Source organism: Parus major, chromosome 24 (genome assembly GCF_001522545.3).
Source record: "Parus major isolate Abel chromosome 24, Parus_major1.1, whole genome shotgun sequence".
Lineage (NCBI taxonomy): Eukaryota > Metazoa > Chordata > Aves > Passeriformes > Paridae > Parus > Parus major.
In genome coordinates this window covers 1,085,416-1,097,843 of record NC_031792.1, presented here as the reverse complement: position 1 = coordinate 1,097,843, position 12,428 = coordinate 1,085,416, and the positions used below count along the sequence as shown (strand labels likewise).

The following is a 12,428-nucleotide window of genomic DNA, read 5'->3' as shown; positions in this document are numbered from 1 at the left end:
GGGCAACCCTGGGCAAGTTGCTCTGCCTCTCCATGCCTCAGTTTCCCCATCTGTAAAATGGGAATAATAATACTGCTCTACCTCACGGGGTGGGGGTGAGGTTTCCTTGGCTATGGTGAAGAGTTCTGGGATGAGGGGAGCTGCAGAAAGCCAGGGGTCTTTGTGAGTGGACTCACAAGGATGTGAGACACAAAGTGTCTATGAGCGACAATTCCTTTAAATTGTGATTTGTTCCCTGTTTCTGCAATTTCTGGGTGTGTGACAGTGAAGCTGCAGGACAGGCAGCTCCCCTGTCCCCACAGTAAATTGGGATTCACAGCTGAGCCATGACTTGCTGTGGGGATTTGTGCCCTGGCAGAGGTGCTGGAGTAGGAGGTAGGCGAGGATTTGGAGGCCAAGGTGAACAAGGAAAGGCTGGGTGCTACTTTCTCTGGAGATGCTGGTGCACAGTGGGCTGGTCACCCCCGGCTGGGCTCGGGGCACCCACTGGAGCAGGGCCGTGTGCTCGGGACAGGGGACAGGTACTGGCACCTGGCCCCAGGCAGGTTCCCTCGGCTGTTGATAGGACAGGCACGTGGGAAACAGGATCCTGATCTTTTCTCTGAGGCTCTGGGGACCTCTGGCCAATCATTTGACCTCTCTGTGCTTTGGTGTCCCCATCTGTGAGCTGGGGCCAGTGAGGCTGAGCTGCCTCTCAGGAGGTGTGAGGTGCCCTGCGCGGCTCTGCCACAGTCCCGGGGTGGAAGGCATGCCGGTGCCAGGTGTTGTGACACGCCACCGCCACCTGTGAGAGCCCGGGAGGAGGGTGAGACCTCCCAGTGACCCCGAGAGACCCCCGGCCCGTCCTTGGAGGAGCCCTCCCGCAGGGGAGGACAGCGAGGCGAGGAAGGGAGTTTTTTAAAGAACTATTTTTAGCTGTCCTAACCTGTTGGCCTTTTTTAGCCGGCGAGTGGACGCAGCTCCACTTCCCGCCGGATATGCAATGCTGCACTATGCATGGATTACTCCTCTGGCTTGATGGGAAAAGTCCACATAAGCAGTTTTAGGAACGTAACTCCATGTGCACACGGGTGCTCCGGGGGAGCGGGCTGCCTCGGGGGCTTGTGCCAGCTCCGGCGGGGTCCCTGCTGCCCCCGGGGCTTTGGGGGGGCTGCAGAGGCGTTTTGGGGAGGGGTCCCCCCGGGGGAGTGTGCTGCCACAGACACGTGTGTGTCCAAGCAAATGTAAAGCTGCGTGGGAGGAACCCGCGTGTAAGCACAGGGTGTGTGTGCTCCAGGCTGTGTGATGACTTACAGCACATCTTTGCACTGTAGAGGTTTAGTTAGCTTTGCCTTGAATGAAATAAAGTTTACGTTTACTAGAGAAACTCGCCGTGGTTTGGGGTTGCTGTGGGTGTCTGTTTAGGTCTGGGGGGACTGGGTAAAGATAACCCTGCGAGGGAGCAGGAGAAAGGCTCGGGAGGCTGTGTGAAAAAACAAATCCTTTCCTTTAATGGGAATGGGGGACGCTCAAGAGCACAAACATCATTTCTCCCAGTACAGCAGGAGTGAGCTGACAGCAGCTTGGCCCCCCAGGAGCCATCCTGCCACAGCGGGGTCAGCACAGGGCAATAAATTAATCTTTCTCCGGAAGGGAGTTTGAGCCGGTGAGATTCCTTCACGGGATCAGTGGCCGTCACTCCAAGTCACCCTCTGCCTGCTTGGCTGGGCTCTGGAGCCCTGAATCACAGCTGCCAGAGAGGGTTTGGGAGCCTCTGCTCACCTTCAGTGGCTGGGGATCCATGTCCCTGCTGCTGCCAGAGCAAGGGCAGAGGGGTGGGAAGGGAGGCTCGGGGCGAGGAGCGACCTGTTCCGGCAGGTCTCAGAGCTCCGACTGTAAGGACAGAGAGGCACAGAAGGAATTGAGAGCTTTGAAAGGACAGCCAGAAGCAAGAGGAATGCAGCTGTGTCCTTAGGGAGGCAGCTCAGCAGAAGGGAGCTGCCTCTCCCCCTCGGGCACTGACCCTGCGCACGGCGTAGATCCAGTCGAGGTAGGCACGGACGCTGGTGTAGACGCCGGGTGTGCTGGGGGTCCCGCAGCCCTGGCCCCAGCTGACGATGCCCACGACCTGCCAGTGCCCCCCCGAGTACAGGAGGGGCCCGCCGCTGTCCCCCTGGGAAGGACAGAGCCTCAGGATGGCCCCGCAGAGTGACGGTGCCCGCAGCAGCCGTTCCCAAAACAGCTCTTCCCTCAGAGGAGCCGTGTCAGGGATGGGTACAGACCCAGCCAGCCCTGTGCCCAGCCCAGGCCCCACCTGGCAGGTGTCCACGCCGCCCTGGGGCAGGCCGGCACACAGCATCCTGTCGGTGACATCGCCGTGGTAGGCGGCCAGGTTGCAGCTCTGCTCATCGATGAGTTCCACCTCGGCCTGCTGCAGACGCTCCGACAGCTTCCCTGGGTGACACACGGCCTCTCAGAGGGGCCCGGGGTGAGGAGGGAGCCCTCTGGCCCCTCTGCTCCTGGCAGCAGTGCTGGGGGCTGTGCCTGGTCCCTGTCACCCGCACGCTGTGCCACTCACCGTGCTCCTCTGTGTAGCCCCAGCCGATCACCCACAGGGGTGTGCCCGGCACCAGCTCCTCATCAAAGTAGGGCAGGCAGATGGGCTTGGTGCTGTCTGGAAAGGAGATGTGAGGAGGGGCTCACAGGGACAGGGCCCAGACAGGCTGGGGACAGCCACCAGCTGGGCACCCCACTCCCTGCTCCAACACTCGGTGCCCACGGAACGCTGCCACGCCGGGCACGGCCACCTCAGTGCCATCAGGGGACACCTGTGACTCCTGCCCCCAGCAGGGCCCTGCCAGGCTCACCTGAGTCGTGCACGGGGGAGCGCAGCTTCACCAGGGCGATGTCATTGTCCTTGGGGGACGCAGGTGTCACCTCTGCCAGGAACACCTTCTCCACGGCGATGGTGGCAGTGCCCGACAGGAGGTCGGAGCCGGCCTTCACCCGCCAGCTCTGGATGATGGGGTTGTTCCTGCACGCAGATAACGCTGTCACCACTCGTCCCCCCGCGGGGACAGGCACGGAGCCCCGTGCAAACTGTTCATTCCAGGAGGTTTAACCAGCAGGCGGCTCGACGCCGGCAGAGAGGCTCCCACTCACTTGAAGCAGTGCGCGGCCGTCAGCACCCAGCCGGGCCCGATGATGCTGCCCCCGCAGATGTGCTCCTTCCTGTACTGCAAACTGACCTGCCAGGGCCACGCCTCGATGGCAGCCGGGCTGCCCCCCAGCACCCGCGGGGTCCTCACGCTCTGCCCGCAGTCTGGGGACAGCAGAGGGGACACCTTGCAGGGACGGGAGGGACACAGCAAACGGAGGCTCCCAGGGACAGCAGGGTGGCCAGGCTGCTGTCACCCCTCATCCCCAGGCTTGCTGGAAGAGGTCCAGCCATCCCCTGCCTGCTCCAGGCCCCCAGGATTTAGTTTAATCAGGGTAATTCGCAGGTAAAAATAAAGCCATGCAGGGTAAACCTCCCTTAGGCGTTTCATTTCTGGGAGGTTTGTGCTGGCTTAACGAGGTTAGCAGTAATTAAATCCATCTTTCCTCATGCAAACACTGTGGAATGGGCTTGGGATGGAGCCACACTCCCACGGGGCCGTGCCAGGAGCGAGGACCTGGAGCAGGATGAGGCCCCACAAGGTCCGGCCACCATCATGGTACTTACTGGAACAAAAGAGTGACACAACCAGCCCTGAGAGACATTTCCTGCAAGAGGAAGGACAAGAGTTGGATTTGGCTCCTCTGCCAGGCACCACAGGCTCTGGCTCGGGGTCCAGTCCCCACTCACCTGCCTGGCTCAAGCACATGGAGGCTCCCATTGCTCAGCACGACCTCACGGGGAGGCAGAGGCTGCCCCACGCTCACCTCCACGCCCTGGAAAGTTGGGGTGCTGGAAAACACGGGGGGACAGGGCATCAGGTATGGAGGAGAACAGGCACCTTGGGAGGCTGGATCCCACAGGAAAACGGGCTTCATTGGGACAGGGATGCCAAGGTGGAGATGTCACACCCCTGGAGGGCCAGGCCACAGGAACAGGGGCAGGAGCAGCTGAAGGAGGGGAGCATGTTCCCTGCTAGGCAGAGTGAGCAGCTGACTCTGGGAGAACTCAGGGGGTCCTTGCTGTTGTGACATTTGGCACCTGTGTTCAAAGCCTCAATCACTGACTTTTTGGGCCTGGAAAATGCCAGGTTTGATTCAGTCTGGGCCCCTACAGCGGCTCAAACACCAGAACCCATCTTCAAGGGGAAGTGCAGGGCCCTGAGCCTCCCTCCAAGGTGAGCTGTGCTGTCACTGAGAGCCTGGGCTGCTCTGGGGAGGGCAGGGCTGCAGTGGGGGGATGGAGGCAGAGCAGGAGCAGGCAGGGTGCCTGAGCAGGACACAGCAGGACACAGCACTCTGCTTTCATGGGATGCTGCCAGGACTCCGAGCCAGCTCCTGGGGACTCACAGAGTGCTCTGAGTGTTGGGGATGGACTGAAACCATTAGTGCAGAGCTCTGAGTGCTCCAGAGAGAAGCAGAGCCCCACTCCAGAAGAGCTTTTAAGGAAGAGGGAAGGTGAAGCAGGGGGAAGCAGCCGGGTACCTGCTGTATCCCATCTGCTCGCAGGCAGCTCTGGCCAGCGCCGGGGTGAAGTGGTCGTGGCACACACAGGACCAGGCTCCAGTGTGGCTGTTGAGCACCTGCAGGATGGATCTGTCTTTGGAAACGCGGGCTGGAGGCAGACACAAAGTCAGTTTTGATGCGGGGTGGCCGCGGCAGCCCAGCCCCAGGAGCTCTGGCAGGGTGTCCTGCTCTCACCCCCGGCCGGTGGCCCCTCAGGGACCCACTGGGGACAGTTGGCCTCGTCCTCGCCCTGCAGACAGTCCAGCTGCCCATCACACACTTGCTTCAGCGGCACCAGCCTCAGGGGCTGCTTGCAGAACAGGTAGTGGTGGTCCAGGTAAATCTTCACTAGAGGGAGAGGGGGGCTCAGCGCAGAGCTCCAGCTCCTGGGCAGGCTCAGGGATGGCACGGGGGATCAGCAAGGAGCTGGGTCTGTGTTTGCTGAGCCATGGCCAAGGGGAAGGATGGGGAAGAGAAATCAGGAGCTGTACCCAGGAATCCAATGGCAACCAGGCAGGCGAGGGTGAGCACCACGGCCAGGACAAGGATCCCAACCCGCTTGAAGGACTGTGTGTCCCTGGAGGATTTGGGTCTCGTGTAGGGACCTGCAACACAGGGGAGTGTGGCCCTGCATGGCCAGCTCAGCCTGGCACCGCTCATCTCTCCCAGCTCCCACTGGTGTTACCTCTGCCGTTGAGCCGCTCCGAGGCTGAGTCCTGCAAACCAGAGAGGAAAACCAGTTATGAGCTGAAAGTGCAGGCAAAAAGCAGCAGGAAGGTGGGAGGGTCATCTGTAGTGAGGGTGGCTGGCCCCGTGGTGAGCTCACAGCCCAGGGAGGGCAGCAGGGATGAGCAGGGAAACCGCCCAGCCTTCACCTGAGGTGGCTTTCGAGCTGCTGGGAATGGGGGTGGCATGTCCTGTCGTGACAACGCCCGGCTCTGCGGTCACCCAGGGTCACCTGCTGCCTTGTTCCCATAGACACCACCTGTGCAATTCCAGTAACCGGCTCTCCATGGTATAGAGTTACTGTCATTAACACACCAAAGGCTTAAAAAGTCACAGATGTTGCGAAAGAGGCTCTTTCCGATGTGCAGAGAAACCCTGAGTCAAAATACACACGCCTGCGGGGCTGTGGCACACGGGCATGTCACGACGGGGGCTGTGTGCTCGGGAGGATGGGGAGCGGGGTGGCACAGCCCCAGTGCTCCCAGTGCACCGGAGGAACCAGCCCGAGCCAGGGGAACCAGCGCTCCCAGGGCGGGGAGGGAGGGAGGGCTGTGCCGCTGCTAAGACACAGGGTAAACACAGCCAGGGCTGGAGCGGGGATGACTCAGGCATCGATCCACTTGAGCTCCTCAAAATTATCTTCCTGTAACAAATCCTTGTAGGAGAAAGGCCCGGCGAAGGGAGGGCAGGTGCTGTGAGCCCGTGCTCGGTGGGCGGGTGGGTTAAAGCCCCTTTGGGAGGGTTCAGCTGGGCACTGTCGGTGTCTGTTCCGTGTTTTCCAGCCCTGGCTGTGCCGTGCCATGGAGCAGCAGTTTGGAAAGGTGCTCTGGCTCCACTGAGCCTGGTGCCTTCCATGCCCTGCCAGCCCCAGTGAGCTCTTCTCTTTTGCTGCTTCTGGACTCTGCCAGCACAGGTAAGACAAGATTTTTGCATGAACAGAGGTAAGGAAGGTTTAAACCCGCTGTGATAAACCCACAGATCCAGGTGCACGATCCAGGAGGGTTTGGGCTGGGGAAGCCTTTGCTCCTAGTGCTGAACAGGTCTGCAGATGATGGTGTTTGTCAAACAAGAGCAGAGGTCCCTGTGCCATCCCAGGGCTCAGAGGACGGACTCGTCAGAGCGATGTGGGGGCGCTGGGGATGTGGCGCAGCTGAAGGGGGCTGTGTGCCATGGTCAGAGGAGAGCTGAGCCCTCCCTGCACGGGTCGCTGTGCCAGGGCAAGTTTAGCCATGCACACACGCTCCTCCAGCAGGGTTTGACAGCAAGTGCCAAGACATTATCCCTGGGTTAGCTCGAGAGGCAGGTTGGCTTCATGAACCAGGAAGTGTTGCCTCCTTTGTCCTGTCCCTGCAGCATGGCTGGGGCTGCTGGTTCTGGGAACAAGAAGTGACCTGTGCAGGGGAGGACTGACCCTGCCTGGTGCCATGTGGCTGTGTCCCAGCATGTTGGTGTCTGGTTCTGTGGAAATGCCAGCAGCCTTTCTCCCACAGCCAGGCTCAGCTGGCACCCGAGTGAGGGCAGCTTGTGCCAAATTCCCCAGCCCTGGATGGGCTCTGCTCAGCTCCTGGGGTGCAGAGCCCATTTCCTGGTGACAGGGAGCTGCTGGGAGCTGCTGGGAGCAGGATGGGAAGGGGAACCTGGGTCCTGCATCTCCCACCTCGGCTGCCCTTCCTGAGCTGCGGAGAAGGGAAGAACTCCTGGAGGGAATTTTGTAACGCTGCACCAACATCTGCCAGCACAGGCAGCCCAGGGCACGTGGGGCCAGTCCTTCCTCATGCTGACCTCTTGTGTCACCATGGGCCTGGGCCGGGCACCACCTGAATAATGGGATCCTAACGGTTCCCTGCGGGAACGGTCCCAGGTGGTGATGGATCCTCCAGGCCCCACTGCAGCAGCACGGCCGCCCCTCTGTCCCCACGCTGCCCATACTTGTCCCCATCACGTCATCTGCTGCTGGGCTCCTTTCCAAGACACCAGGTCTGGTGTGGATGCAGATGAGATGAGATTATTGGGTTTTTTGGTTTGTTTTTTTTTTCATTTTCCTCAGTCCATGGACCTCTTCTGTTTCCAAGGGATTCAGAGCTTGGAGATGCCTCTCCATGGCTCCTCTCAAACCCGCACTACGAGCAAGAGCTGCACTGGTTAAATCCAAAGCAAGGCAGGGCTGTGCCTGCTCCTGTGTGGAGTGGAGGCACATGATTTCCTGCAGAACTCAATGCTACCGGAACTAATTGAGCTCCCTTGCTGTGTTCTCCTCCGAGCACTTCATGTCACCACATTAAGTGACCACCTGGCCGTTCCAGACTCCAGCTGAGTGCCAGCCCAAGAGCCGTGGAGTTCTGGGCTCTCCACTCCTTCCAACGTGGAATCCGTGCTGGGGGGCTGCAGGTGTGCTGAGCTGGGCTTTGTCCCTCCCTCAGGAGCAGGGGGAACGTTCCTTCACCAAACCAAGCTTTGCAGGGTGATCAGGTTCCGAGGTGACTCCTTGGCTGCGGGGATTTAGCTCGTGGGTGTGTGTAGACATTGCAGGGAGTGAGTTCCCCACCCTGGAGGGGTTGATGTCCCGGTGTGCTGCTGCTGGAGGTTTTGCAGTGCCCGGCGAGCTTGGTCATACATGTCTGCCCTCTTGGGGAAGTGTCTCCCTCCCAGGGAGGGACTGCATGCCAGGTTGGGGTTTGGTGGCCGTGGCTTTTCTTGCGCAGGGTGCTGCAGGTGTGTCCCCTGAGGGAGCTGTGCTGGGGCTGGGAGGGCCTGGCTCTCACCCAGGAGTGGGATAAGACCCTTCAGAAGGTCCTGTTCCCCCCTGGCATGGGGGACACCGCCTTGCTTGTGTGCTCCCGGGGCTGGGAGAGGGAAAGGCAGCCCCAGAACTGTGGGAGCGAGGGCTCGCAGGGGTACCCGAGTGCCGTATCCAGCCACAGAGGGGTGTGAGGAGCAAGGGAAAACCCTTCCTTGGGCCTGGGCTGTCCCATCCGCTCAGAACCGCTCCGGGCTGGGAGTGCGGCCGGGCACGGGGGCTGCGGGGGCCGGGTGCCCATCCCGGGGGGATGCCCGGTGACTCACCATGTCCATCCGGCTCCGGCGTGCTTCTCCCTCCTGCGGAAAGCCGGCAAATGTGGCGGTGCGGGCCGCGGGGAGGCAGCGGCAGCCCCGGTGCCCTGGAGCCGGCCGGCGATGCTCCCGCACCCCTGTGCCTGTGCCCACGCCGTGCTCACTCTGGGGCAGGACCGCCCCAGCCCTCCTTAAAACCCACAGGGGAGTTGTGAAACAGGAATTATGGTTTGTATTGTAATACAACACCGGTCTATCAGCAGCACCACCACCTGCGGTAATCTCCCGAGCATCTGCCACTGGAGGTGACTCACCTGGGGCTGCTGTCACCAAACAGCTTATCAGAGGTGAACGGACTAATTATTCCTGCTCCTCCTGATGATAAGAGGATCCACTGCCATCCCGCTCTTTGTCCGGCTCTTCCGCGTTGCGCTGGGCTGTCACAGTGGGGTTGGGGTAGGTGGAGGAGGAAAGGAGGAGAGTTTGAGCTCTCGGGTCACTCGGTCTGTGTGTCCCCGGCAGCCCCGGGTCACGGCTGGCACTGCTGCCCAAGTTAAAGGGAAGGCAAGTGGATGTCCATGGAAGAATACCCCAGGCTGCAAGGGGGGGACCACGGGGTCATCTCGGGGATGGCTGAGGTTCATGGATCTGTGATTATCCAGGAATAATCGATCCCTCCAGGAGGGAGTGGTTTGCCTTAGTCTGGCAGGATGGGAGGAAGGTTGAGGTGTGCAGGAGCCAGTGCCCCAGCAGGGTGAGGGTGGCCCAGGGAGCAGGCTGGGACTGGGGACACTGCTGGCTGCCCTCTGCACAGTCGTGCTGGAGGTGCTGGGTGTGCAGGATGTGCCGAGCAGCTAATTACCCCCTTCTCCTGTGGTAATCCAGCTTTCCCAACGGTCCTGCTGCCAGACTGCGGAGCACCCACGGCCTGCAACTCCTCAGGGAGCTGTGCCATCCTTGTGGCAGCTCACCCCTGCCAGCAGGGATCCTGCCCGCTCCCACAGCCTGGCCAGGGATCCACCTATGGCTCTGCAGGTGAGGGGCACCATCCCCACACTCACACTGAGGATCCAGCCCCCTTGGGGGTGTGGGGACCTCATCTGGCTGTGTCCTCAGCCCTCGTGCTCCATGTGATGCCCACAGAATGTGGGATGTAGGGTCCAGCCAGAGGCTGTCTGTGCTACTGTGGCAGATTTCAGCTTGAACAATGTTTTGGGCTGCAGCAGGGGAGCTGGGCAGAGCTTGGGTCCCCGGTGCACCTGGCATGTCCTGGCAGCCTCCCCAGAGCATGCCAGAGCCTGTGGAAGGATGTGCTGCGCGACAGGAGCAGCTCTTCCTCCTCTGAGGATCCGAAGGCTCTGAGGAAGCAGCTCAGGTCTGCAGATGTGTCACAGCCCCGCGCCTCCGGGGCTTTGCTTCCTGGAGTGCAGCTGCGTTTGCAGCCAGTCACCCTTCCCTGCTCCCAGAGCCTGGCGTGACACAGGTTTCCGAGCATCTGCCTCCACTGGGGTCAGGCACAGGTCAGGCCGGGCTGAGCCAGGGCTCTGAGTGACCACCAGCATCCCTGAGCCACACGGACATCCTTGTCCCCTGCACTGTCCGGCAAGGAGCGGTCCCAGGCACTGGGCAGCTGCAATTCCCATTGTCCCCTCTGTGTTCTGCTGGCTCTGCAGCCCCGCAGGCCCCCGGCATCGCCCCTGCTCTTGGCTCCGAGCTGCTCGCCCTGGGCAGGGCTGCTCAGGGCTTGGCTCCTGCCCTGGCCGCCCACTGCCACTGAGGTGGGCACGGCAGGGTCGGAGGCTGTGCCTGGCAAAGCAGCACGGAGAAGGGAGGAGTTTTGCCCCGGATGCCCAGTTTCCAGCTGCTAAGGGTTATACCTGTTTGTCACTTTTCCCTGCAGCCACAGGAGGTGGATTTCCCCCTCTCTACAAACAGGAGTTGAGTCCCAAGTGACGCTCTGGTTTGGGGCTTGGAGAAGATGATCAAATAGAGCTGTAAGTGCATCCTTCTGGGACATCTGACTGGGGGCAGCTGGGAACGGCCACCCCTGTCCTTTCCTGTCCTCTGGGGTCCTGCCTGAGTCCCCAAGCCTGTGCCACATTCCTGGCTGCTGGTCTTTGCCAGGAGGTGGCAATGGGAGAACACGGCCACTCGGGCACCTTGCCAGAGCTGCACACACCCGTGTCCCGAGTGTCCCTGTCCCTCGGGCTCCCGGGACTCCCAGATCAGCCTCTTCCAGCAGCGGGAGGGCAGAGCTGCCCACGCAGGCGGGCTGGGCACGGCGATGTGCCGTCTGTCGTCTGCCGCAGCTCTTCCGCTTTCTCCCTCCAACCAGTTGGACCAGTGGGCCAGGACTGGTGCCCAGCCTCGCTGCAGTGAGGCAGCTGTGTCACCAGGAGACGAGGGGACAGGCAGGACGTGCCAGGCTCCAGCACAGACAGGGCTCTGCAGCAGCAGCCTCCAGCCCGGGATAACCGGGAGCAGCTCCGGTGACACAACAGCGGGACATGGACCCCCCGACAGGTGAGTGGTGGCCTTTTCCCCCCTCAAGGGGCAGAGGTGGGATGTTCACGGCATGGGCAGCGCTTTGGTGACCTTCCTCCCCTCTGCCCCGCCAGCTGGGGCTGGGGCTCACCGCTGCTGCGGCTCTGCGAGCAGCGCTGCTCGGAGCCGTCCCTGGGATGCGGGGATCCTGCTCCCGAGGGTGCCAGGGAAGGGATGCCTCCCACACACGGCACGGGGCAGGGCCTGGGCACGACGCCGTCACCCTCCCACGGGCAGCGGGCGTGGGGACGGGGCAGTTTCGGCAGCCGGCTGATTCAGGGAGGCTGCTCCTCCTGCCCCGCAGCTCCTGCCGTGACTCACGGCTGCTGCAGCTCCCCGAGCTCGCCCACACCGGGGGTCCCGGGGCTGCAGCTCGCCCCTGCCCCCGCAGGAACGCTGAGCCCTGCCGGGAGGGCCGGGTGTAAGGGAGAGGGAGGGCAGGGCTGGTCCCGCTCCTCTGCGATGCTCGGCGGCCCCCGGCTGTTTGTGCATCCCGCCAGGTGGAGCGAGAGCTGCAGGACGCCCTGGGACCTTGCTCACGGTGTAAACACTGTGACCACAGGGGAAATGTTCTCACTCCGATGGCATCTGCCTAAATTTAGCTGCTCTTAGGTCATCCCTTTCCGCTGTCTCCTCGCTCCCGGTGCCGCATTGAATCCGGTCCCTGTGCCCGGCGCTGGCCGTGCTGCGGGGCAGTGCCCAAAGCCCCCGTGCCCTCCCGGCACAGCCCGGCACAGCTCTCAGCACACGAACCGATGCTCAGCGGCGGTGCGGGGCTCCTCGGTGTCCTGACCATCCCGGGAACATCCACTGGGGCTGGGTTTTGCCAGAGCCTGCGGCACGGAGGGGAGGGATGGAGCGGTGCCGAGCCCGCAGAGGTCCCGCACTGCCCCGTCCGTGTCCCCGTGTCCCTCGAGCTGCTCGTCCTGACAAAAGCATCCTCTAGAGGGAACTGCCAGCCCAGAAATGGCTCTAGCGCCACCAGGAAAGGAGCATCACCCCACGAGGGCGTGAGCGGAACCAGGAGTTAGGGTAGAGCACGGTCAGGGTGGCCACCCCCCTTCCCAGTGACCGTCCCACCTGCCAGCTCACCTGGGGACAGCGGTGCTCTCCGTCATGCGGCTTTGGGGGCCGCAAGGATCTCCGTGCCCAGCCCTGCCAGCCCTGCCTGCCGTGGGGACAGCACTGGAGAGCTGTACCCCAGCTCCCAGGTGTCCTGTCCCCTGCAGGGGACACCCAGGACCCCAAACCTCCCAGACGGGTCTGTCTGCAGAGCCCCTCCTCGCTCTGCTTTCCAGGACAAGAGCCCATCAAGGTGATCGGGGTTGTCCTGGGCATCGGGCTGGCCCTGATGATCCTGGCGAGTTTTGGCTACAGCTGCATCCGGTGGTACCGGAGGGGCCACTCCCGGCGCCGTGAGTACGGGCAGGGGACAGGGGGACAGGGGGACAGGGGACAGGGGACAG

At 62.1% G+C, this 12,428-nt stretch overlaps 2 protein-coding genes across 4 annotated transcripts in view; one reads left to right on the top strand and one right to left on the bottom strand.

Annotated features, from left to right (window-relative positions):
* Positions 1-1,508: 1,508 nt before the first annotated feature.
* On the bottom strand, positions 1,509-8,621 carry TMPRSS4 (transmembrane serine protease 4). Its single transcript, XM_015649943.3, has 13 exons — positions 8,431-8,621; positions 5,327-5,357; positions 5,133-5,246; positions 4,837-4,989; positions 4,621-4,750; positions 3,827-3,928; positions 3,704-3,744; positions 3,142-3,301; positions 2,847-3,013; positions 2,558-2,653; positions 2,294-2,433; positions 2,003-2,152; positions 1,509-1,872 (listed from the first exon to the last, which is right to left on the bottom strand). Exons 1-13 carry the CDS (start codon positions 8,437-8,439, stop codon positions 1,861-1,863), a joined length of 1,305 nt encoding a protein of 434 aa, XP_015505429.1. The 5' UTR covers positions 8,440-8,621; the 3' UTR covers positions 1,509-1,860.
* Positions 8,622-10,680: 2,059 nt separating this feature from the next.
* Positions 10,681-12,428, top strand: part of SMIM35 (small integral membrane protein 35) — a 6,191-nt gene continuing 4,443 nt past the window's right edge. For 2 of the 3 annotated variants that reach the window (XM_033519718.1, XM_033519719.1), the window contains exons 1-2: positions 10,681-10,941; positions 12,261-12,377. In XM_033519718.1, coding sequence (XP_033375609.1) covers positions 10,926-10,941; positions 12,261-12,377 — 133 coding nt within the window. In that variant the 5' untranslated portion in view covers positions 10,681-10,925. Of the gene's footprint in view, positions 10,942-11,626; positions 12,378-12,428 lie in introns of those variants that run through there. The other variant, XR_004500236.1, reaches the window with a different exon arrangement.

Coding starts and splice junctions, on each gene's coding strand:
- TMPRSS4 (XM_015649943.3), bottom strand. Junction 5,247..5,326: donor GGAGCGGCTCAACGGCAGAG/GTAACACCAGTG, acceptor CCTGTGTTGCAG/GTCCCTACACGAGACCCAAA. Junction 4,990..5,132: donor GGTTGCCATTGGATTCCTGG/GTACAGCTCCTG, acceptor CTCTCCCTCTAG/TGAAGATTTACCTGGACCAC.